A 22,701-nucleotide genomic window follows, 5' to 3' on the forward strand; every position below is an offset into this window, starting at 1 on the left:
TCTTAGAACACAAATTTGCATTGCATTGTCGTGAATGCACTGCTTTGCGCCCCATTTACACTGTAGCTTTAAACGATATACAAGATGCATTTCGTCTACATTGCAACTACACGGCGGCTCAGTCGAGCCGTAGCAAGTAGCGGCGGCTAAATTCAGATCAGGGAGAAATGCAGAACTTATTACCCTGCTTTAGGAGCATGGTAGGATACCCTAGGTGGACAAAATTAATCCGGAGCCTTTCGTTACACTGTCCCCCATAAGCCGCAGTGCAGCTTAGGGATGTTAAACACCATAATTTAGTTTTAATTAGTCTCGATCATGTGAATGTACAAAGCAAAATCTTACATAAGTACATGATCCGTTGCGCGCTAACTTCGCTGTGTCTGCTGCCTCCTTTGCTGCTCTCAACTTTACAAGACCTAACTTTTGCATGTTTATGTGCATCATCCGGCATAAAGTCCGTACCATGAAGGTGAATACATTAATAACGAAAAAAAAAAAAAGAAAGTTCAATTTTACTTAAGACCCGTGAGATATGCGTTAAATCGCGATAATTTCAGAGGTTTGCCTGTGGATTTCTTTTATAAATGTATACTCGCAGCTTCGGCAGCGGTCAAAACATCGTAGGAGCTTATTTGTAGTCATACTTCTTAGTCGATAAATTATGCTCCAACGAAGGCTCTTTTTTTTTCATATTTTTTTTATGCACAGGAGCGGAGGCAATATGGATGCCCTCACCCTACGTTAAACAGTCAACAGGCGAGGAATTGGCGCCGACTTCAAACACACACATACCCAAACCTACGTATACACTTAGCCGTATTCACCAAGCGCGATACACTGACGAATGCCCGTGGTGCGGGGACACGCCAACGTTACCTGCACATCACCGTGGATATATGCCCAAACAGACCGAAACATATAAACTCCACACTACTAAAAACACAAAAATCAACAGGCAGTGGGAGGCGCGGCTTGCGGACGAGGACCAGGACAGCCAACTGGCTCTCCTAGACCAAGCCCAGCGAACCGCTCGTGCCAGTCGAGCCCTGGACTAGAGGCCCCAACCACGGGACCTCAAATTTCATTTTATTCATTAAAGTTTCTCTCTCTCTCTCTCTTTTCTGCACACTGCGCGGATGGCCCCGAAATACATGCGCTCACTAATCACCGCGTCTCATTCATTCTCACCTGTTTAATAACTACGGGTCCTGAAGTTCTAGAGGAGCCTGTTTGCTACACGTAACACGCGTCCACAGTATCGTAAGCGAGATGTGTTGCTAATCGCGTGGTACACGCACGCACGCACGCACGCACGCACACACACATAATGTGGTCCGTTTCCCTACGCAAGGATGATCCGATATCGTCGCTGTTTTTCGCCGCACACATTACCACAGCAAATGTGGCACACTTCCATGGAAAAGCCGATATTCTTCATCGAACAATCCATCACAGACCACCCCCACGTGGTTCACGTTCGCAAGTAAAAAAAAAAAGGGCCATTTTACCACACGCCGATGTTCTCCGGCACACATTATTGCTAATCTGGCTGGCAAGATAATTGTGGAGGTTCACGTAAAGATAAAAATAAATAAAATAAATAAAAGCACGCGTCCACGTGGCGCTCACCTACACCAACTACTGCGCGACTGCACCACGCAGAAAGACGGCGGCGGCTGTTTTGCCAAACCAGGGCCACCGCACGTGCGTTGGTGACGTCGCTGTGACGTCGAATTTTTCGCTGTGACGTAGAATTTGACAGACCTCCACTTTGATCCTCGATTTGGCTAGAAGGCATTGCGATTTCGCATTGCTTCTTCTTTTGTTACGCGCCGAGATGCGCTGAAAATGGGTTGCGAATATTCAAGTTTATTTATTTATATTGCAATGGGCGCGCAAGGGAACCTCTATATGCCTTCAGTGTATACGTTGCCTTTTTCTTTTATTTGAACCAATCAAATCTATTTAAGTTGCATATTGCACGAAGCACTGCAAGCAGCAAATGTACATTTATAAAATTATCTTTAAAGCCGAGAACGCTGAGCCATGGCAATACGTTTGCACATGCCGACGTTGTTTAATCAAGCAAGTAGTTCCTGCTGTCTGAGCAAATCAGCATGTGTGAGGTGGCCATTAGAACTTCCTCCCATCCGAAATCATTTGTCTTGCATGATCGCGTGTTGGTTTGTGTTCAACTCGTGCTTATCGAGTGCATGCTTGCTGCGCCGAGAGCTCATCTCTAACCGCTCCTGTTTCTTTCATTTTAGGACATTCAAGGCGTACCTATAGACATGGCCGTCTACAAGGAGGTTGTTGTTATAGGTAAGCATTTATGCCTTCTTTGATCTGCCATAGCACACTAGCCATTGTGAATCGGCACCTAAGAAGCGTGGAGTGGCTGTCGCAGGCCCGTAGTCTTCTGGATAGCGTAATTAAAAAAAAAAAAAAAAAAAAAAAAAAAAAACACAGTCGTCGAATGGGCGAAGCTCAGTGAAACACGAGACTTGTTTAACAAGCCCACAGGAAAAAGCCGAAACTGCCTTTTTCGTTTCACCGATAGGGTTATGGTAGAGATCGTTGGTGACGATTCCATATTTGGTGCGGGCTCTCCTGGGACGTTCGGAACATTTAGCCATGCAAAACTTTCACTAGTTGTACTATTCCATTGATACGTATACAGTGGCGTACCGACTATTTCTCGAGTGGGGCGGGGGCAAACCGCAGACGATGTGTTGAGACTGTCTCTCTCTCTCTCTCTCTCTCTCTCTCTCTCTATATATATATATATATTCGACCATTCGTGCGCTATCTGTGTAGTCCGTCGAAGCTGAATGTTTCGTGACGGCCCACAATAGTAAGCGAGTTACTAGCGATAATACGCATTTGCTACAAGGTATTACAATGTGCAGAACAGCTACGTTTCAAGCCTTGTGCGCAGCAAGAACAAATCTAACGGAACTGAGCACACCCACGAGCCATTAGGCAGCAAATGATCAGATAGTGACCGCACCGAGGAACCTTACTGAGTCAGAAACGTGACAAGCCGCTGCTTCGAAATATTTGCCAAATAAAGAACGAAGACCAAAACACCATAATCCTGATTCAATTCATGACGGAAAGTTTGGATAGCTTCGAATACATATTTAGCCCCGCTTTTAGAGCAAGCACCATATACGCTACTCGCGCCGTTGGGACATAGCTTAATCAGCTCCGAAAGCGCTTTTGCATGTTCTCTGAAGCTGTGGCCAGATCTTCGTGTCGTCCACCCAGTCACCGTTTACGATATCTCTCGAAACAGAGGTTTGTTAAGCCGCACCGGCGTCATACACATCGATTGTAAACACGGAGGCAGCGGAGGCAGTTGAGGCAAGCAATAGACGTGTCACCACGTGATCAACATGGCAGCGTCCACGGGATCGCCGCGAAAAGGGTCAATGAACAGTGTACTAGAACAACTCTTCTAGTACACTGTAGGTCAATGTAATAGCTGAAATGAAGGCGCTTTTCATAGCATTGCGGTCGTTTATGACGCATTGCTTCTGTGGTGTGCTTCACAATGCCCTCCCCCCCCCCCCCCCCCCCTTTTTTTTTTTCAACTATACTTGCGGTCTGATGAACAGCGCTCGTGTACCTTTTTCTTCTTTTTTTAATATCCTTGTAGCTCAGGAGCACTTTCAAGTTTTTGTACAAAAAAAAAAAAATGTATGCGGTTTTCCTGCAATTATTATTGGTCATGCAAACCAACATAATCCGGTCCAAACCGGTTTGAACCGTTATTGAGCAGTGGGAATCCTGCGCCAATTGCGCTATTTTGATACTCAAGCTAATTGCTGCGCCAAAAAGCGGGAAAATTACCAAAAATTGCGCCACGCTGTGCAAGTTTGACAGCTTTGGCAGCTTTTTGTCGTCGGTTCTTTCGTATTCTGGCCGCCAGTGGGCGCCAACAGCCGCACGAACTTCCGACCCCTGATTAAAACTAAGGGTAGCGACATTCTTTTATCTTGCCGCCCCGGGGTTATGCTGGCGCCGTTAACGCGGAAACGCGCGTGAGCGTCCGGCGGTGCCTTTTGTGTTGCTTCTTTGTTTTGACTCGCGCCGGCGCCATAACAGCTGCTATTGATCGCGGTCGTGCAGCCCCACGATCGCGACGATCACTGGTATCGCGTCGATCGCATTGCTGCGCAGCGTGATCACCGCTATCAGAAAGTGCAAACTGAGAGGGCGAGCGGCGAGGTGGCTCGGAAAAAGGCCAGGAGAGGACGAATGTCGCTCCCGTTAGCTTATTCTGGGATCTTACAGACAATCGCTCAGTGTGAACTCCAGATGACTGGGTGCTTCTATCTAGTGTGTCTAGTGAGTGGCAAAGTGAATTCAGTCACTTGCAGAACTTTGGTTTCAAGTTAGTTGGTGCTGTCAAATTACCTAGAAATGTGTTTGAAAAAACCACTGTGGTGTTCACTAACACTAGCTTCTTCACAGCTTCTGTTGGAAAACACCTCCAGTCACTTCACCAGCACTTAGGGCGCGCGGGCGCGAGCTCGCGCGCGTTTGCAAGCGTACGTGTGGTCTGGGCTTTAGAAAAAAATTGTGTGAAAAATGCCTTTACGCTGTTCTTCAATGCTTCTTTAATGCTGCAAAATGCAAGGTTTTGTGGCTGTTACACCACTGAATTATTATAATGCTCTAAAGTAAAATCTCCATGCTCCACACTGCTCCAGTAAAAATATATATGTGCTACAGACTGCTCCAAAATCAGAATTTGTTCCAATATGGCGCAGAATGAAATTTTATCTGCTACAAAAATTGCAACAAAATTACCTTGGACATTCCCTTTCCTGGTTATTTTTTTGCACCAATGTTAAAACAAAAACCATAAAAAATAGAAAAAATTGTTTCGACACTCGAGTAGTAATCGCGTGTGCATATCAGGTTGATATAACGAGCCAGCTACTGCTGGAAATGTTTTAGTGAGGCTGTTGGCGTCGTCTCTCTCTCTGTCATACTGCGCGTGCCCTTTTGCGCTAGATGTCTACCTACAAGTGATAAACTGAAGACACACATCAACAAAAGAAGGTGATGAAAAACAAAACAAGGAACTCTAGTCGTCTAAAAGGCTTACAATGTAGAGACTGCGCGGTTGCAGGGCATCATTGTTGGAAAAACTTGAGTTTTTTGCAGATCATTTGAAAAAAGGAAAATTATAGAAGCTGGAGCGATTCATTTTATTTTACATGGACTAGGAGACATTGAAACTCCCTATCGCACCATGTTTCGAAGAAAATGCACGAGACGCTTGCATTGTGGTCTGCAGTCGGCTCATTAAAAAAAAAGGAAGAAGAAGAAGAAAAATGGGGAGGAAATTTATACGACCGGATCCGTTACAGGCATAGGCATAGGTGGAGAAAAAAAAAAAAAAAAGTCCAGCTATGGAGATCGATGTATACATGTATACAAAAATGCTAGAGTGAAAAACTTGTACAGTATACCTGATTAAATCAAGCAGGCTAGGTGACTATTTGTCACCGCCCCGTTTAAAAGGGGATGCCAATAAATCATCATCATCACCATCATCATTGAAGTAGATAACATTCGAAGGGTGATCACCCTTCTACTACTTGTCCCGACCGAAAATGAATGCATTACCGTATGTCGAGACAATGCGCTGCTTAAATATAATCTTAAAGGGACACTAAATTAGTTAAATCTGATAAAGTGTTCTTTAAAAACTGAATTTTGATTCATTTCGCGGTAATACCCGATTATTAGAAGAGAGTGGAGGTGGAAGCTCTTTTTCATGTTTATACTGTATTATTAATTTTGTGCCGAGCCATCAGCACCGGTACGTCATTGTGACATGAATTGGAATTTCAGTGCTTTTTTTTTTTTTTTTTCTTCTTATTGGGCCGTTGCGGCTGAATAAGATTTCTGGAATCTTGCTATGTTCAGTCTTTGGCATGTTTAGAATTCAATGTAGTTCACATCTCCTCCGATATATATATATATATATATATATATATATATATATATATAACCTTCGAGATGGATTGGTGATAGACACTTAGGTAACGAAAAAAAAAAGAAGGCCAGTATTATCGTGAACTGAGTCTTGGGTAAATGGAAGACACAAGAACTAAATATAACTAAATCGCGACACCGTGGTGAAGTTCCTGCACTAGCTGTCAATGACCGTGCACAACCTTGGAGGCCATGCAATGAGTCAGCAATTTGACAGTGTCTGCTTGGGCCTAGTGAATTTGTTTATCGACAAATGAGAATGACATTGCATTCAGTCAAACTCATGTTTTTACAGCATTTTCTGCACAAAAACCAATGTTTATAAGAAAGGGGTGTCCAGAACACCCCAAAGTACAATGAATTAAGTGGTGTTACATTAACATGCCTGCGCTGTAGTTTGGCCGTGAAATTAAAAAAAAAGCACATACGAAAAATTTGTCTTCATTTTTCCCTATATTAACCGGACTTCTTCGTCGAAATAAATGAACAACCTTGAACACATACTTTAGCATTCTAAACTGATGGCCGTGCAAGAAAGCAACTTCTTTCACTCACTAGCCATTGTCTGCTTGCACATCAGGATAGCAAGGGAAGGCAGTGAAACCGCAGGAAAGTACGGGCAAGCAATCTTTGGAGAGGTATTGTACATTTCCTGGTGCAGATAGCTTGGTAATATTTGGTCTAGCAACTGGGAGCGGGTCTATCTACAGTGGTAAGTGATGCCACCCTCAAAGAAATAGCACTATAGAGCTTATAAACTGCTTACCCTGACAAGGATAGCACTAGTATAAGTCTGGCCAGCAAAAAAGCCAATATACGGAGGTGTAAAAGCATCGCAACATGGTGGTGAACAGACTGAATGAACTGCTAGTATTTAGGAGAGAGTATAAATAGATAATTTAGTACCACTCGATACATTTATTATTTAGTGTATGCAATGCTTGCCTCTGGATTATTGTAACATATGAGTGATTGGTTCGGTTTGTTGCTTTAAAGTTATGTGCTATGTAGTGTGTGCAATATCTGGGCCTCTTGCTTTGTCCTAGTCATGTCACACAGGGAGGGAGTTTGTTTAAGGCATTATTCAACGTGAAAATTTAGGAAACCGGTTCTATGTATCCAGTGCATGTGACATTGTTCTGTGTGATCCGTTCAGGCAATGGGCCATCGGGCATCACTATGTCATACTTCCTGGCTGGTAATTGGCCGTACTACGCACCTGGCGCCTGTCACCCAAACCCGTACCTACATTCAAGGCTTGAAGATAATCGAAATCTTTCCCTTGTTGAGCAGGTAAGTGGTGAGCATAACCTCTCAACATTCTTGCACAGCCATATCATTAGTATGCTGTCACCCCAGCAGCTTACTTTTCATACAGAACCCTATAGAGTTTTGGTTTGAGCTTTTTGCCACATGGTGAGGTCGGTACTGGCCTCAAATGATGGCAGAGAATGCATCCAATTATTGTGGCACTGGCAGTATCCTCTCTTTTTTTTGTGGAAGGACTTGACAAAAGAATGCTACACTTTGGCTCTCCTGGATTTAGCTATCCTGTTTTGTATTTGCATTTGAAAAATACCGTTGTTTTCAGTGTGATAGGAATGTATTTCTGATCATTATGCTGTGGTATTTCACATTGCAATCAAATATCACAATGCAAAATGCTATTGTGATTTCCAGTCGCAGTGCTATTTTGCAAAATGGGAATGATACAGTGATGCCCTTTCATACCCATGATGTTTTACATCATTGTCAAAAGGTGTTCTCGGGTCATTTAAAGCAATGGTGCACCTGATTATTCTTATGCTTACCTTATTATTAACAATGCCTTCTGGACCAGATGCATTGATTATAAAAGCCGTAACAAAGTAAAAGGCAAGCCTACAGTAAAAGAAAAATTGCAATTGATGGAGCTGCTGTGTGGAATAGCCTTCCACCAGAAATAAAATACCGCTAGAACTTTCGTTTAGTTTTAAAAAAGACATTTGTTAACTAATAATTATCCTCCCCATGATTGAAAAATCTTGAAACTAGTGACAAAGTGACTTTTTGTGATTATATCTAACTGTTGTACTGCACCACCATCTATATTTCAACCTTATGTCATTTGTTTGTTGTCATTTTCACTGGTAATAGGGGTTGTGTGAATATTCGAAACTTTAGAATACTGAGTGAAATATTGTCCTATTGAATTCAGTTCATGGATCAAATTGTCACTATTCAAAAATCTAAATAGTCTTTAAATACTTCACACCGTTGGTGGTGCGCCATCAAACATAAAGAAAAAATGCGATAATTTTTGTCTCATCCACAGTGTATATATGGTGCTCGCATTCTATGTATCTAAGCAAAATTTGTCACCAAGTAGTACCAGTGGTTCAAGAAAAATAGGTAAATATTTATGGCAACTTTTTAGCTTGACAAAACTTCTAAATGATGTCTCCACTGTTCATATTAAACTACTAAGATCTGTTATTTGGGGACTCAAATGATAATCTGACTTTCATTTGGGACCTATTAGGACCAATTGACAAATCAAGCTCCGTCAGAACCAGTTAGCATTTAGTTCCGATGCCAATATAAATTCCACTGGCCATGACCTATACATATGACCTTAGAAATACACATGACCTTAGTCTGCTACTACAACTTGCAAGGCCTGGAAGCTTTCTCTGTAGTAAACCTAATCATTGATAGCAGGCCTAACATATATTTCGATTAGTCTAATCAGCAAGCAGTTTAACATGCTCAAATACAAATTGCCTATGTATGTGCCCAACTGACAATAAACTACGTAATAAGCAATTGTACTCCTGTCAGACTAATAAATATCTTATACATCAAATGCAAGAACTATTTAGACTAATACAAATTTGTATTGGAATTTTTGCTGGAGCATCATTGGCTCTTTATCTTAAGTGCTAAATGTCAAATGAAGTAGGATAGGTCAGTAGCACAGATATTAGACAACAATGGCCATGAAGAGCCCTGATACACATGAGTACACAGAACTTAATCATGGGTTAGAATTGCTCGTGGTTACAGACTGTGAACAGTCGCACAGAAACTACTCTATGCATTTTATGAGATTATGATATAAAACTATAATAGGCTCTTTCATGAACCTGCTGTGCATTAGTCCTTTACACATATGCAAAGTGTGTCATGCCACGCTACATGTGTGTCTGTAGCTATTGGTGCAAAATCCATAGCCATAAAATTGTGACTTTTCCTTTGGTGTTGTATGTGCACTCCAGTGCTTAACTTCCAATGAGATCAAGTGTGATAATGCTTCTAATTATGCTCTTCAATTCAATTAAATGGTTCCATGTAAAAAACAAATGCCTTCAGAATAAATCTTGCCAGCAGCAGTACAATATGAGATGCTATAGATATGCTTGAACATGGCAATCACATGAGTGTATGACTCAAAAGTGGGTCTTTGTGATTTGCGGGCTAATATGACAAAGAATTTGTTTTTTTCATTCGTTATTCTTATGAAAAGTAAATAAAAAACTAATGCTAATATTTATTTCATTATTTGAAGAAAATAAAATATGGCCTCTGGTCTTTAATGCTGGAAATGCTGAAAGCATTTGCTGTCTGTGCTTGTCTTACACCTGTTTCATCAAATTATGCCCACTGTTCTTCTACAATCCAGGACCTCTCGTTGTTGAGCTCGGGCCTTGAGGGACGCTCATGCAACCCAGTGTCGTTACTTCTGGACACCTTGTGCCATCCAGATGCTGACCTTGGCTCTGATGAGCCTTCTGCTCTGAGTTGGGTTCACAATCCATCCAGAGCACTGGACCACGTTGTCATTGGCAGCGGTCTGCCAGGAGGCAGTTGGCAAGTAAGTGTCCTGAAGACTTGCAGATTACACAATATTAGAACTGGCAGATTTTGCGGGCTTTCTTTAAATTCTGTATTTCTCAGGCTTTCCTTAAATTCTGGAAAAAAGCACCACACAGGAGACACGTTGCCCCAAAGAACTGGATTGATTGTTTTTGAACCCCCTCTTCCACGTAACAAAGTATATTTAGCCATAAAGTGAATATTCAGTTTTTTTTTCATAATTTATCGTAGTTAATTAACCAGTTTGGCGGAATATGAAAAATATTCTGAGGAGTGCCACATGACAGCAAGCAATATGTTATTGGTTTCAGGAAGCTGTGGTTTACTGCATTTTTTTTAATCCTTTGCGCAAGTTACATAAAACACCCAGTACATATGTTAGTGGAAATTATAAGCAGTGAAGGAAGTACTATTAAAGAGATCCGCACTATGGAAGAAGACAAACTTGGTGAACTTGTAAGAAAAGTACTTAAAAACACAGAATTGAGAAGTAAAATGTTTCCAGCACAGTGGAGAGTGCACCCGTATGAGCCAGGCCTCACCTGTACACTTTGGCAAGCTTCTCTATGATCCATGGCACTTACCTGGAAACAATTCTGTCTTGACATTTGGTTACTTTTTGATTTTGTGCACTAACAAATAGTGACGAAGCCAATCTGTTTATCATAACTGCCTTTCATGGCACATGATGTGAGCTAGTGGTTCAGCTAACTTTATCAGCCACCAAATAGATAACACAACACAGACCCTGTGGGACTTTATTGGATTCAAGAAGCCCCTTTGCTGCCAACTTCGAAGAATTAGAACTTTTATTACTTATATGACTACATGTTTTTTTTTCTGTTCGTTTCTTCATTCTTAGTGTGTTAAGGTTGAATGCAGTTAGCATTGGTGCAACTTACAGCAGACACATGTGATACATTAAATAATCTCCAACATTTGGCAACAACTTTTTTAGGATTTAAGACATTTGAACTCTTCAAGTTATAATGCTCTAGCTATCATATAATTTGAGTCTCGCCACTGATTTGTGGCAGAGATAATTAGCACCGCTAAATAGGCATAACCTACGAAGCACTGCTTTCATAAATGTACTCTACTGTAGCTGCAAATAAAATTACTTTTGTATGAAACTTCACTTTTTCACAATTACATTTTCATCTCATGTAAGTCGTGGTGATTAAGAGTATTACAATTTTCCAATTTAATAGACCTTACTTTGGCCTGTGTCGACTTGCACATAGTGGAATGAATAAACCAAACTACAACATATGCTGTCGTAAAGAACACAAGTATTCGTAAAGCTATCTGTCTACCTGCTATCTACAAGAGGCCCAAGGCACTTTTCAATCATTGTAAATAAATTGGTTCAACTGTTGGATGATTTGGTAGTGAGAATTTAAACCAAGCACTATACGGGGTGATCATAATTTTTAAAAACTCCCTCTGGTAAACAGCGTAATTCTTGTTCTTGAGCTGGATTATTCAAAGAGGCGTACATTACTAACACGAGAAATTGAAACACGTATTAAACTAATTAAAAATTTCTAATGAACTTTTTTATTAATTACGTTGCGGCACACTTGAAATGGATCTCCAGGATGACACCAGTTTCGAGACATTTTTTTCCCAAAGTGTGGGACGAAATACATGAGTGTTCCAGTTATATTGTGATTAAATGCATAAGAGCGTTTTGTTAAAGGACCACTGACACCTAAATTTCAAACTCCAGTTGTTTCTGTTGTTTGATTCTTCTGCATACATAGGTTCATCCGACGAAGTATTAATCGCAAACGTTGCCTGGCACATAATTTAATATTGTTTTAAAGTACACAGGAATGCTTATCTGAGTTGGCAGCACCTCGCAACATTGTCATCAATATGAAGCGTTTAGTGGCTGCTCGGGCTCTCTGTGACGTTTTGCAGGCTCCGCAAATACTTTTGACATCGTAGATCGGGATACATACGCGAAGCACGACTGGAAGCTACTCCCTCGCTTCCATGTGTAGGGCTGTTTGTCTGCTTGCAAAAGACACACGGTACGATCTGGCGCCCGACTTGTACCTACTACTGCATGCAAGTGATTTCCAAGTTCTGACAGGATGTGGCTTTGGGTTGGATGACGTACGAACAACCGTATAACATATAATAAATAAATAACAATAAAGAAATAACTTAATATAACAATAATAATAATTAAAAAAAACTTGCGCAGACTGCGTGAGATATGCAACAGATCGGCGCCGGCGCCGGGCCGGTTATTCACCGGTCCATCACCACAGCCGAGGCATTCGCATGTATTGCCGCTCACGGAGGCATGAACATTGACTACAGTTTGTTTCTGACACAAAATAATAACAAACAGAATAAAGTTATTTTCAAAGCGTCCTGTTCTGCAAAGGAGCACCCAGTACTAAAACACAGCGTGATCTGGAGCTGCAATGCGAGAGCATTATGCCTTATAGACAGACATCACATGCCAACTGTCTCAGCGAGGCGATTCACACGACTTGCACGTTTGCTCTTCGTACCCCCGGGATCAATAAAACAAAGTGAATTGTTTTAATCACGACATAACTGTGCAAATGTTAATCGTGTTGGCAAAAATAAGTGCTCTACTGAGGAGCTGCGGTGGCCATCGAGTAGGCCTGGCTCGATTGGCGGCTGTCATCGAAGCCATACGTCAGTAAACGGTGCATCGTTGTGAACTGTTTCTTGCTCGCACGGTGATGTGCCTTAATTGACAATGCTTTTGCAAAACGAAGGAGTGTCGTGCAAAGACGTTTGTTTTGTACTTCCTGACAATGAAGACGCCTATGATTCTGATGCCGATGACATGGTGTAACACGCTTGCCACTAGCAGACGAGTTCTGCAACTGCGAGCTCCTCAACATCACTGGTTTTTGAGCCCACGAGATCACGTGTCCAGTCAGTTGTGACAGTGCTGGTTGTGACTGCCACAGTGTGGCGCTCATTTCTTGGGGTTTTAGGCACACATTTTGAAGTGACGTTAAAATTGTATCATAATTAATGATGCTAGTAATAATTATACGTCACATTGGAGCATTTATGGTTTCATTCCATGATTATCAGACACAGACGTACTCATTAAAACATAAAAGTCACAAACAATCATTTGGCTGCCAGTGGTCCTTTAAAAAAATATGTGAAACAACAGTGCGTTTTTATGGCAAGTTTTGTGGCACATATCTCCAAACTGGTGTCATTCTGGAATTTAATTCCAAGTGGATGCACCTTGCAATCTCACCGGCTACAATTAGTAAATTGCAATATGTGCTGTAAAGTAAATAGTAATTAAGAGTTAATTAGTACATTATTTTAATTACTTGAATATGTGTTTCAATTTTTCGTGCAAGTAATGTCTGCCTCTGAATAATCCAGCTCAAGGACTAGAATTAGTTATCTGCAAGAGGCAATTCTTAAAAATTCCATAAAGCTTAAATATGATCAGCTCGTATGCTCCCATGTGCACAGCAGAGAGCTTGCAATTTCAATTGTAAGTTTTGCTACATGTTCAAATCCCTTTTTTCTGATGAGCTGCAATTATTAGCTGGTTTACTTCCAACTTCATGAATGGTTATAACCCAGACAACACATGTGTTTATAGGCATATCCTGAAAATGTCTTCAGGATGCACCTCTGAGGTTTTAGTGATATTCTGAGGACATCCTCGACTGACCCTAAAAATATCATAGCCTTGTCCTATTGTCTCACCCTTAGACATCTTCTGAGCATCCTTGGGAAAGCCACAGAGTACGTTTATAATATATTTTCAGTACACTGACTATGAAATGTACAATATGCTGCAATAAAAATTTGTATGTGAAAATCTTTACAAAATTTATGTTTCTTATTACCCTTTTTTCTGTTGATGAATGCATTTAGTCAATTTCTGGTTGTTTAGAACAGACCACAACATGCTTGATTTTATTTCGTTACCTTCATCTAATACCATATCTCACATGCATGAGCTCATTGCAAATACTAAAACATTTTGTTAGCACGCTTGATTAACTTTACATGCAATTCCTCTACAAACGTTTTCCTTTTTTCTTTTTTTTTTATATGCAAGTACATACAATAGTTGACTGAAATTGACTGCAGTGCAATGCTCTAGTGGAGTTTTGTAGGATGTTTCAAGAACGCACGCCCCGGAGTAATCCGAAGATTAGCACTCTCAGGACATCCTTGTGTGGACCCAGGAGGTACTTGAACACCAGGTTGAGGATATTTGGACATTTTGAGGACACCCTCAGGATGCGTTGTGTTGCCTGGGAAGTGACATCAAGTAGAGCAGCAGTGAGAACAAACAACAAACGAACAGAAGTGAAGGCAATAAACTGCTGGCAGAATGTCCCCCCAAAAAAGGGAGAGAATTGAGTAATTAAGAAAAAATTGTGCTAGCTGTGCCGTTTATATTGACTCTTTATGTACCCTATTATAACGCAAATTTCTGGTTGCATCTGAGCAGCGCTAATGCTATGGCATATTTGTGCTACGCAGCATCGTAGAGCCACAAAAAATGTGTTTCTATAGAAAACATTGTAAAGCAATCTGCTAAGGTTGAATGAATATAACTTTTGCTGTCACTATTTATAGTGAGAAGTAAAAGACTGCTTAGCAGCAAAGTAATCTTGCACATGGTTCTTGTTGCTGTACAAGGTGATTGCATATGTTTTCGAATTATACTTTCCCTATTTCTCATTCATTGGTACAGTCATTCTACATGCTGTTATTAGATGAGAAGAAGGGAAACGGAAGTGCTCGATTTTTTGTTAATCACAACCATATAAAGCCAACAGGCAATAAAGCCATGGCTTCTTTGCCCGTTTACTATAACAGCATGTGTTATATGAAGCAATTAAGCCTTTGTGGACATCTGCATTGCTGTGCCTAAAGCATTTGCCTTCCTTTATAGCATTCGTACATTTTCATGTAAGAAATATCTATTTCCAAGGCCGGCAATTTGGCAGTTTAGCTTATTCAGGTAACTGTCATTCCACAGAGTAAAATCATCTGCTTTTGTGCCCATATGACTTCTCACTTTCACATCCAGTTGACATTTTATCCTAAGCAGTTCAAGTAGGCTTGCAGTTCTTGTTTGTAGGTATCAGAGTGTGATGCCACATTCTGTGGCTGTGCAAAATTCATAGAGGTCTTGCTGAATTAAAAATTCATGCACATATACATTTGATTTATTTTTATTTTGAGCAAACAGCAGCAGAGGCCACAGCCAGCCTGCACGCAATGCATTTGAGACAGGAGCTTGTTTTGATATTACTGCCATTGCCACACATTTGCTAGTGTATGACATTTATTCAGTTTTGGCTTACTCCTACGCAGAGGATGGATGGTGGGATCCTTACCATAAGCCTTGGCTCTTGGATGGAGCTGCCAGACCTCACCTTCAAGGAGTGGGACTCATCAAAGCCACAGTCGCCGCAAGGCTCCCCCAACTGCCAAAATCGTGTGTCAGTGCAGCGAGTGGCCCAGTACTACCGGGACTATGTAAACCTCAAGCATCTGCAGCGTTACTTTCGGAACTTTGCCTCCGTGCAGTCTGTGCGGCCTTGCAACTCCGAGGATGACCCAGAAGGGCGCCACCTATGGGAAGTTAAAGGTGTAGACAAACAGACTGGGGCCTCTTTCTGCTATGTCACACCACATGTTGTGCTAGCAGCCGGCCATTACGATGCACCAAGGCGGCTTGGCATTCCAGGAGAGGACCTGCCTTTTGTGTCCCATGATTTGGGACAGCTTGAAGTTCTGCTGCGTGACACCAAGAGTTCCATCAAAAAATTGGCTGTTGTAGGAAGTGGGCTGTCAGCTGCAGATGCTGTGATTGCGGCACGTTTCCACGGTGTAGATGTTTGTCATGTGTTTCGCAAAAGGGTGGATGATCCTGATCTTGTGTTTAACCAGCTGCCACGATCTATGTATCCAGAGTACCATAAGGTACACCAGATGATGTCCTCGGCTGAGCATTACCCGGGCTACAAAGCATACGCCCATTGCCAGGTGCACTGCATCCATAGTGATGGCCGCATGGAACTAGATTCACACACAGAAATTCGAGATATCTCCCATGTGTTGGTGCTCATTGGATCCCACCCGAACCTTGACTTTCTGCCTTTGGAAGGCACACAGCTAGGCCTGGTAGCAGGGCTACCTGTAGACTGCAGGGCTAACCCAATTCAAATTCACCCCTACACTCATGAAACTGAGGCTCTCAAAGGCATCTATGCTCTTGGGCCTCTTGTTGGGGACAACTTTGTACGATTTCTCCAGGGCGGTGCTCTAGCTGCGACTGCACACATTTGGAGGAGTGTGGGTGGCACCTAAGCCTCTCTGGCCTACAGAAGGTGTGGGAACAAGGCCTCCAAAGCTACAAAAATACTGTTAGCTGAGCTGTATAGCAAGAATGTCTCGCGTGTCACTACATGTTGTGTGTGACCATGTTAATGGGCCCATTACCATGGGGAAGCTCTGCCCTGACAGGCATTGTTGCCCATTCATGGTACAAAATGGTATCTGACCAATGTAGGAACTAGTCTGTATTTTTTATCTATATAGTAGGTTTACTGCTGTTTTTCAGCAGTGTTTGCTGTGAGGCCACTGGTGAATTCATTTTTCACTTTTGTGCTTACCATTTCCGCTAAGTAGCCCAGTGCATCTTTAGTTTTTTTTTTTTATAGAAACATATTTGAAATTTTATGGAATAGGTGTATGTACCATTTGTGATCATAGTAGTGCTGTGTTTTCAATTCAGGTTTATGCTTGCACTCTGATGCAGATCTGATGAAATCTGGATTGCAATGGTCATGACAGTGATACCGCCATGATAGACAAGATTATTCCAGTTCACTGTTTGTTGTTTGTTATCATTTCTGTGTTTATTTATTTTTTCATCCGTATTGTTTTTTATATACAGAGACATGTTGCAATTTGCTAAACTCTAAGAACATCCTTTTTGGAAGGTGTTTACGAATGTGCATTCTTGGATATGTCACTGGTCTTGTAGTTCTTCAACATATAGCTGCACTGCGCATTTTCATTGTTCACTGCAAGATCCTGTACATTTGTCATAGGTAATATTTGCGAATTCTGCACCTACGTATATGTGTTGCATGGGTGCATACAAGAGGCAATCTACTAACAGTGCCACTTATAAACCAGTGCTCATTTTTTATTGTAGTTTCACAAGAAATGCTGAATGAATATAAGTATGCCTGTATGATACGAGCGCTTGTGGAGCTTCCACTGGCAGGTTGGAACAGCTTCCTTTGTGTGTGTATGTGCATGCATGTATGTGTGCACATGCATGCATATTTGTGCAGTGAGTCATGTTGAGAATTATACAGAATTATATGAAGTCTATCATTCCCTAAGGGTGCTTTGCACTTGTAAATTGAATTCGTTCTCTGCAGAAAGAAAAGTATTTGCCATTTCCATAGAAGCTACTTTGAATAGCTTTATTGAGGGTTGTAATTGCTCTTAAGCTTATGGTCTCTAGATTTGTCTGACCTGCTCAAGATATAGGAGATAGTTGCACTACATTATGACAATTGTAAGATCACTTGTATATTGCTGAAACACTTTCCTGGTCAAATTGCTGTACCTTTAAGCTGATAAGCAGTGTTAAATAACTGCATAGCTTTAAGGAAAACTGTGATATGAACTTATAGCATCATTTTTACAGTGTTTGAGTCTGTTAGGAACTGTATACCATTTAGTTGTACTGCCTTTGACATTTAAGTGGCAGCAGTGGAGGTGACATGCTGTAGAGGCAGCACTATGTAGAGGAAAATAATTTTTTTCAGGTCCCGATTGTCCACAGCTGTGACGCAAACAATGTAGTAGTGAATGTAGGTTCATGTAGAACTCCTTTACACCTGAAATCTTTTTATAAGTTTCTTTATTTAAAGAACTGCCCTCATGTTATTTGGACAAAACTGTGCAGATAAAGACGTGTATTTGACCTAAAGGGCTTAAGCGAATACATTTGAACATAGATTTAACTTAGTTGTACTTGCAGCTGAGAATGTTGCTAAATTGTGAACTTCGTTAAATCAGTGTTCCAATGTTCTAGCAGTCCTGTAGTTCACGCTCTGAATGAGCTCAGTTCAATAGAAATTCGGGCAATGAATTTCAGACATGACGGAAATGCTCACACTGTCATTTTGTGTAGTCATGAGTGCACTTCTTGATAATTATAGCTCAGGCATGTGCACTTGAGCTATAAAATTTATATAACCAAAGCAGTCACCGTCGTGCAAAAACTTGTCTGCCAATTTTGTGGTGCAACACACAGAGAATTTTTGCTCATGAAAACATACTGTACACAACAGCATGATTCATGCATTTGTTTAGCATGTCTAACGCCGTAGTTACTGTGCTAATCACCACACGTGAGAAAACGGCATTGCGGCAGAAATAAACTATCGTAGGTATGAATTTAACTTATTTTGTGTCTCAAAAAGTAGTCGCAACCAGTTATCATTTATGCCACATTGGAAAGTTTTCTTTCCTTAATTTATTTTAACAAATACGCCCCCCCCCTCCCTCTATTTCTTTGGAACACTGGTAACTTAGCCCAACCTAGCACACTTGGGCTTGGTGGTCTTATCAATATACTGCATAACTCGGTAGGGTTGCTGGCAAGCCCACAGATCTCAAGAGGCAGTCTTTCTGCATTTCCTTCTTTCTTTTATCTGTTTTTTTTTAAGCGCAGATAAAATCAAATCTGAATACTCATGCCATTTTATGGGAATTGTGTGCGAAAATTTGTCCTATGTTGTGGGAGTGGAATCACCATTGCATCAACTACAAAGGTTGATGAGACGCAGCTGTCATGAGCGTGCAGAACCTGCAGCTGTTCTCGTTTGCATATTCCTGAGTAACCTCGTCATACCAAATGGAGTACACTGAGCATGGGTGCCGACAATATGCCAGATTAGCAGATGGCACACAGCAGCAGATTTTATTCTGCCATTTTGTTGTCCTTGTCTTCTTACGCACATTCAGAGGTGTCTGATGTGCATAACCAGAGTCTGAATATTTCTGAAATCGAGATTGCACCGCAAATTTACTTTCACAATTGAAGAAAAAGCGTAATATGCAGCGCAGCGCTCAAGGAAGTATAATTTAACAAACTACATTTTTTTTTTGTTCATGGCAACTTTTATTATGTCGGGCCTCTGTAGGTAGTATACTATGAGAAGTGTTTCAGTTTGCATTTCTGCCTTTTCTCAAAAGCCCGCACTTCGTTTTTTGCCATCTTGGAGTGCTATGTGCAAATGTCGGCATAACCAAGTAACCACAGATATCCATGGGGCATCCAGCAAGAATATAAATTTATTCATGGAACAGGACACACATATTATGTACAACAAATGTATATTAGTAGCTAGCCATGCTAGATTTATGATGGATATATGACATACATTAATAAATGCCTGTTTAAGTATTCATTCTTGTATATGTAATTGTAAGATGCGTCAATGAAACCTTCGTCAAGCGTCAAAATTACAGACCGTGTAATTTGCATATGAAACATAACATGTCAGTAGCATATTCTGTCTCCTACTTTGACACACACATCTTACTGTCTACTCGGCCATTGAGGTAGACGTCGCAAAAACAGTGTCACAATACAACTAAAGATATCTAGTAAGGATTGTAACCTAAATAACATGAATGTTCTGAAATAAGACACCTTTATAGTCTGATATGCTCGATCGCATTAACTGTTTCATTTCTTACGACTGACAAAACTCACTATTAAACCACTCATTTGTTTTGAGACAATGGTGCTAGTGTGTATTGACATAAAAGTGTGTCAAGGTGCTCTCAAGTGGTTGACTGGATGGATGAAATGCTTCAGCAAAAGTACAGCACTTGAGTACAAAATGTCTGATATCTATATTTATCCTGTGGAATGCCAACTTAAGTCAATGGCAAAAAAAGTATGTGTTTGTTTTGTCAAAACGAAATATCCAGTTTGAACGTTCAGCAGATGTTGAGCAGAAATTCAATGATACCCCTCAGCATATTGGCGAATGACCACTATTTGTCCAGTGGGTATCTGTGGTTACTTATGTAGCTGTGGTTCATGCAATGTGGCTTCATACTGTGTTTGTGGTGTAACACCTGACCCTTTTTTTGGGAAAGTGTTTGATGGCTGCATTATAGTAACGTCATCATAATATGTATAGGTGTATAATTTTCATGTCGGTTGCATAACGAAAAAGCCCTAAAGTACTACTTACACACACCTACAGGCATTCATTTCTATGGGTATTGCATTGCCTACAGCAAAGCTGGTCACAGCATTGCTTCCTCCGATCACGAAAGTGTGAAAATATGTACTTATGACTGTTGCATGAGGCATTATAGGCTTGAAATTACGTTCCTGTGCAGCACTGGCCATGGTTATCATAAAAAGGCCAACAGTTGAAAAATGAGTAAGTTCATGAAAATTGTGCTTGTTTGTGCTGTTATGTGACTATAAAAATCAGTACTAGGCTGATTGACAAGAGTAACCTAACAAATTATTTTGCAACCATAAGGACATTTGTTTTATTCTACCCCAGCATTATTTAGAGGTGAATCCAGTACATGTGATGTTTTTGTGCATTAGTATTAAATTGTGCGAAAGAAAAATAAATTCAGACATTTAGCAAGCTTGCCTGATGCCTCAAAAGGCTCAAGTGATAGTCCTTCTAACAGAAGTAGCTAAGGTGGCCTGTTATACCGCTGTAACTGCTAGATCAACCTGTAGTAGTGAAAATCAAACCAGTTTTTGTTTTTACAGGGAGGAAGCTACTGCAGAAAGAGCAGCCTTCCCGTAATGGGTGCAAATTCCAGTAAATCTACTTGCATCTAAAGCACACAATGTGGCATGTTGGTTGTATAGGTTGTTTCAATAATAAAACCCACAATTGGAAGCTTTACCTAGGAGAGCATACCTAAGGGTGCTGCCTAACCAGAAGCTGAAGCTGCTTCGCCTACTGAAGTTTATGAATTCTTTACATTACAACATTTTGTAGCACAGTTTTCTCTATACATATGTTCTGCATACATTAGTGCCGAATGATGTGCAGTACTGCACGTGTGCTAGAATGAAGATCATGTGCTTTCTTTTTCTGCTGAGCAGGGCAAAACAGTAGTGGCTAGGGTGTCACAAATGTTACATAAACATTGTCTCAAAACACTTTTCATAAATACATTCTAATAAAATGTTCTCAGTGTATGCCGATAGTGCAAAGTGATTGAAGAGTGGATGATAAATATGAAAACTGCCAAGATGTTGCATGTTAAACCTTGCATCCCTCATGAATAAACACTTCCAGAGACTGTAATCAATGCTCCGTAAAGAAATTAAGGACCATGATGCATTTTCTCAAGAATGAATGGCTCCTGCCTTGACACCTCAAAGGGAACTGCCGTGACTTGTGAGCCATGAATGTGGTGCAAACGGAAAGTCTGCATAATCCCACTCTTCCCCGCTCCCCGTCAATGTTTCTGCACTCGTAGTTATTTGCGAACTTGCAAGGAAGTGAATCAGCAGTGCAATTGTGCCTTCAATTCAGTCGAACTTTGTTACAACGAAGTAACATCTGGCACGAAAATAGCTCTGTTATATCTGATATTTGTTATAAGCGTATATTCATTATATGCTGGTACTGACTAGAAACAGTTTTTATTTACTTCGTTATATGCAAAAATGCTGTTACAATGGAGCACTTGGAACCTTCAGAATCCTTTGTTATACAGGTCACTTAGTGCGAAGGTTGTGCACCACAGCGCTCGTAATAGAACTACCTAAGCACATTCAGCAAAAGAGAACCTTTATTTAACATAGATTCGAGAGATACTTTAGTGAACGAAGCCGCAAATTTTCGTCAGCACCCTTCATCCAATGGGATGTACAACTGCAGCAGACCTTATGGCATAGAAGTTCATGGCATGAAGCTGGTGCAACCTGATAGTGACACAAGGTAGAGCTGCAGAGCTTCGAATGTCGCCATTGCTTCCTTTGTCAAAATTATTGGTTCGTCTACAGGCTCATCGTCACTGCTGCTCAACAGGGTGATGAAGGGGGCTAGTTGGTTGTTGCGCTAAGTACAGAACAAGAAAAAGGAATACAGGGACAGTGACAACGTTGTTGTCCCTGTCTTCCTTGTCTCTCTTCCGTACTTGGTGCAGAAAACAAAACCACTATTACTGCTGCATGCATAGACTTTTGCGTTCTTTTCATGCTTGATGGCTCTGACTGTCATCGGTACGCAGTTCTGAGCGGATCATCACATTAAAGGGGGAGGAGGAAGGGGAAGGAATTTCTATTATCTACTGCGGATTCCGCACCCTCCCATGTGGTGTCAACCGCTGCTTCGTATGCCCACCACCGCTCATTGATAAGTACGAAAGGCAGTGGTGGCCCTGCTACGTGCATTCATTGTAAAGCAACAAATCAGCCATCAGGGATGCCTGAATTCCTTCATTGTACAGGCAAATTTGTTGTAGTGGTTATCACTTTAAAGGCGTTCAAAATGCATGTAGGAAATACATAGGAAAAATAGGAATTCAACCAGGACATACAGAATCCTTTGTTATACAGGTCATTTCATTGTAGAGGCATTCGACTGTGTCCCTGTCATATCGAGGCTCAACTGGGTGCACAAGGTATTTGAGGATGTGGCTTCAAATCGCCATTGACATAACATTCTGTCTTTATCAATCCCTCCGTCATCTATCTAGCACACTTATTTCAGGGTATTGGCTTCCATTATGGCACAGGAGATGGAA

At 41.1% G+C, this 22,701-nt stretch overlaps 1 protein-coding gene across 6 annotated transcripts in view; it reads left to right on the top strand.

Moving 5' to 3' along the window:
• LOC119465555 (oxidative stress-induced growth inhibitor 2) overlaps nucleotides 1–21,273 on the top strand; it is a 170,832-nt gene extending 149,559 nt beyond the window's left edge. For all 6 annotated transcript variants that reach the window (XM_049669401.1, XM_049669410.1, XM_049669397.1 and 3 more), the window contains 4 exons: nucleotides 2,271–2,325; nucleotides 7,175–7,311; nucleotides 9,680–9,871; nucleotides 15,238–21,273. In XM_049669401.1, the coding sequence (XP_049525358.1) occupies nucleotides 2,295–2,325; nucleotides 7,175–7,311; nucleotides 9,680–9,871; nucleotides 15,238–16,236 (1,359 nt within the window). In that variant the 5' untranslated portion in view covers nucleotides 2,271–2,294 and the 3' untranslated portion in view covers nucleotides 16,237–21,273. The remainder of the gene's footprint in view (nucleotides 1–2,270; nucleotides 2,326–7,174; nucleotides 7,312–9,679; nucleotides 9,872–15,237) is intronic.
• Nucleotides 21,274–22,701: the final 1,428 nt, after the last annotated feature.

The sequence above is a fragment of the Dermacentor silvarum genome, chromosome 1 (genome assembly GCF_013339745.2).
Source record: "Dermacentor silvarum isolate Dsil-2018 chromosome 1, BIME_Dsil_1.4, whole genome shotgun sequence".
In the NCBI taxonomy this organism is placed as follows: domain Eukaryota; kingdom Metazoa; phylum Arthropoda; class Arachnida; order Ixodida; family Ixodidae; genus Dermacentor; species Dermacentor silvarum.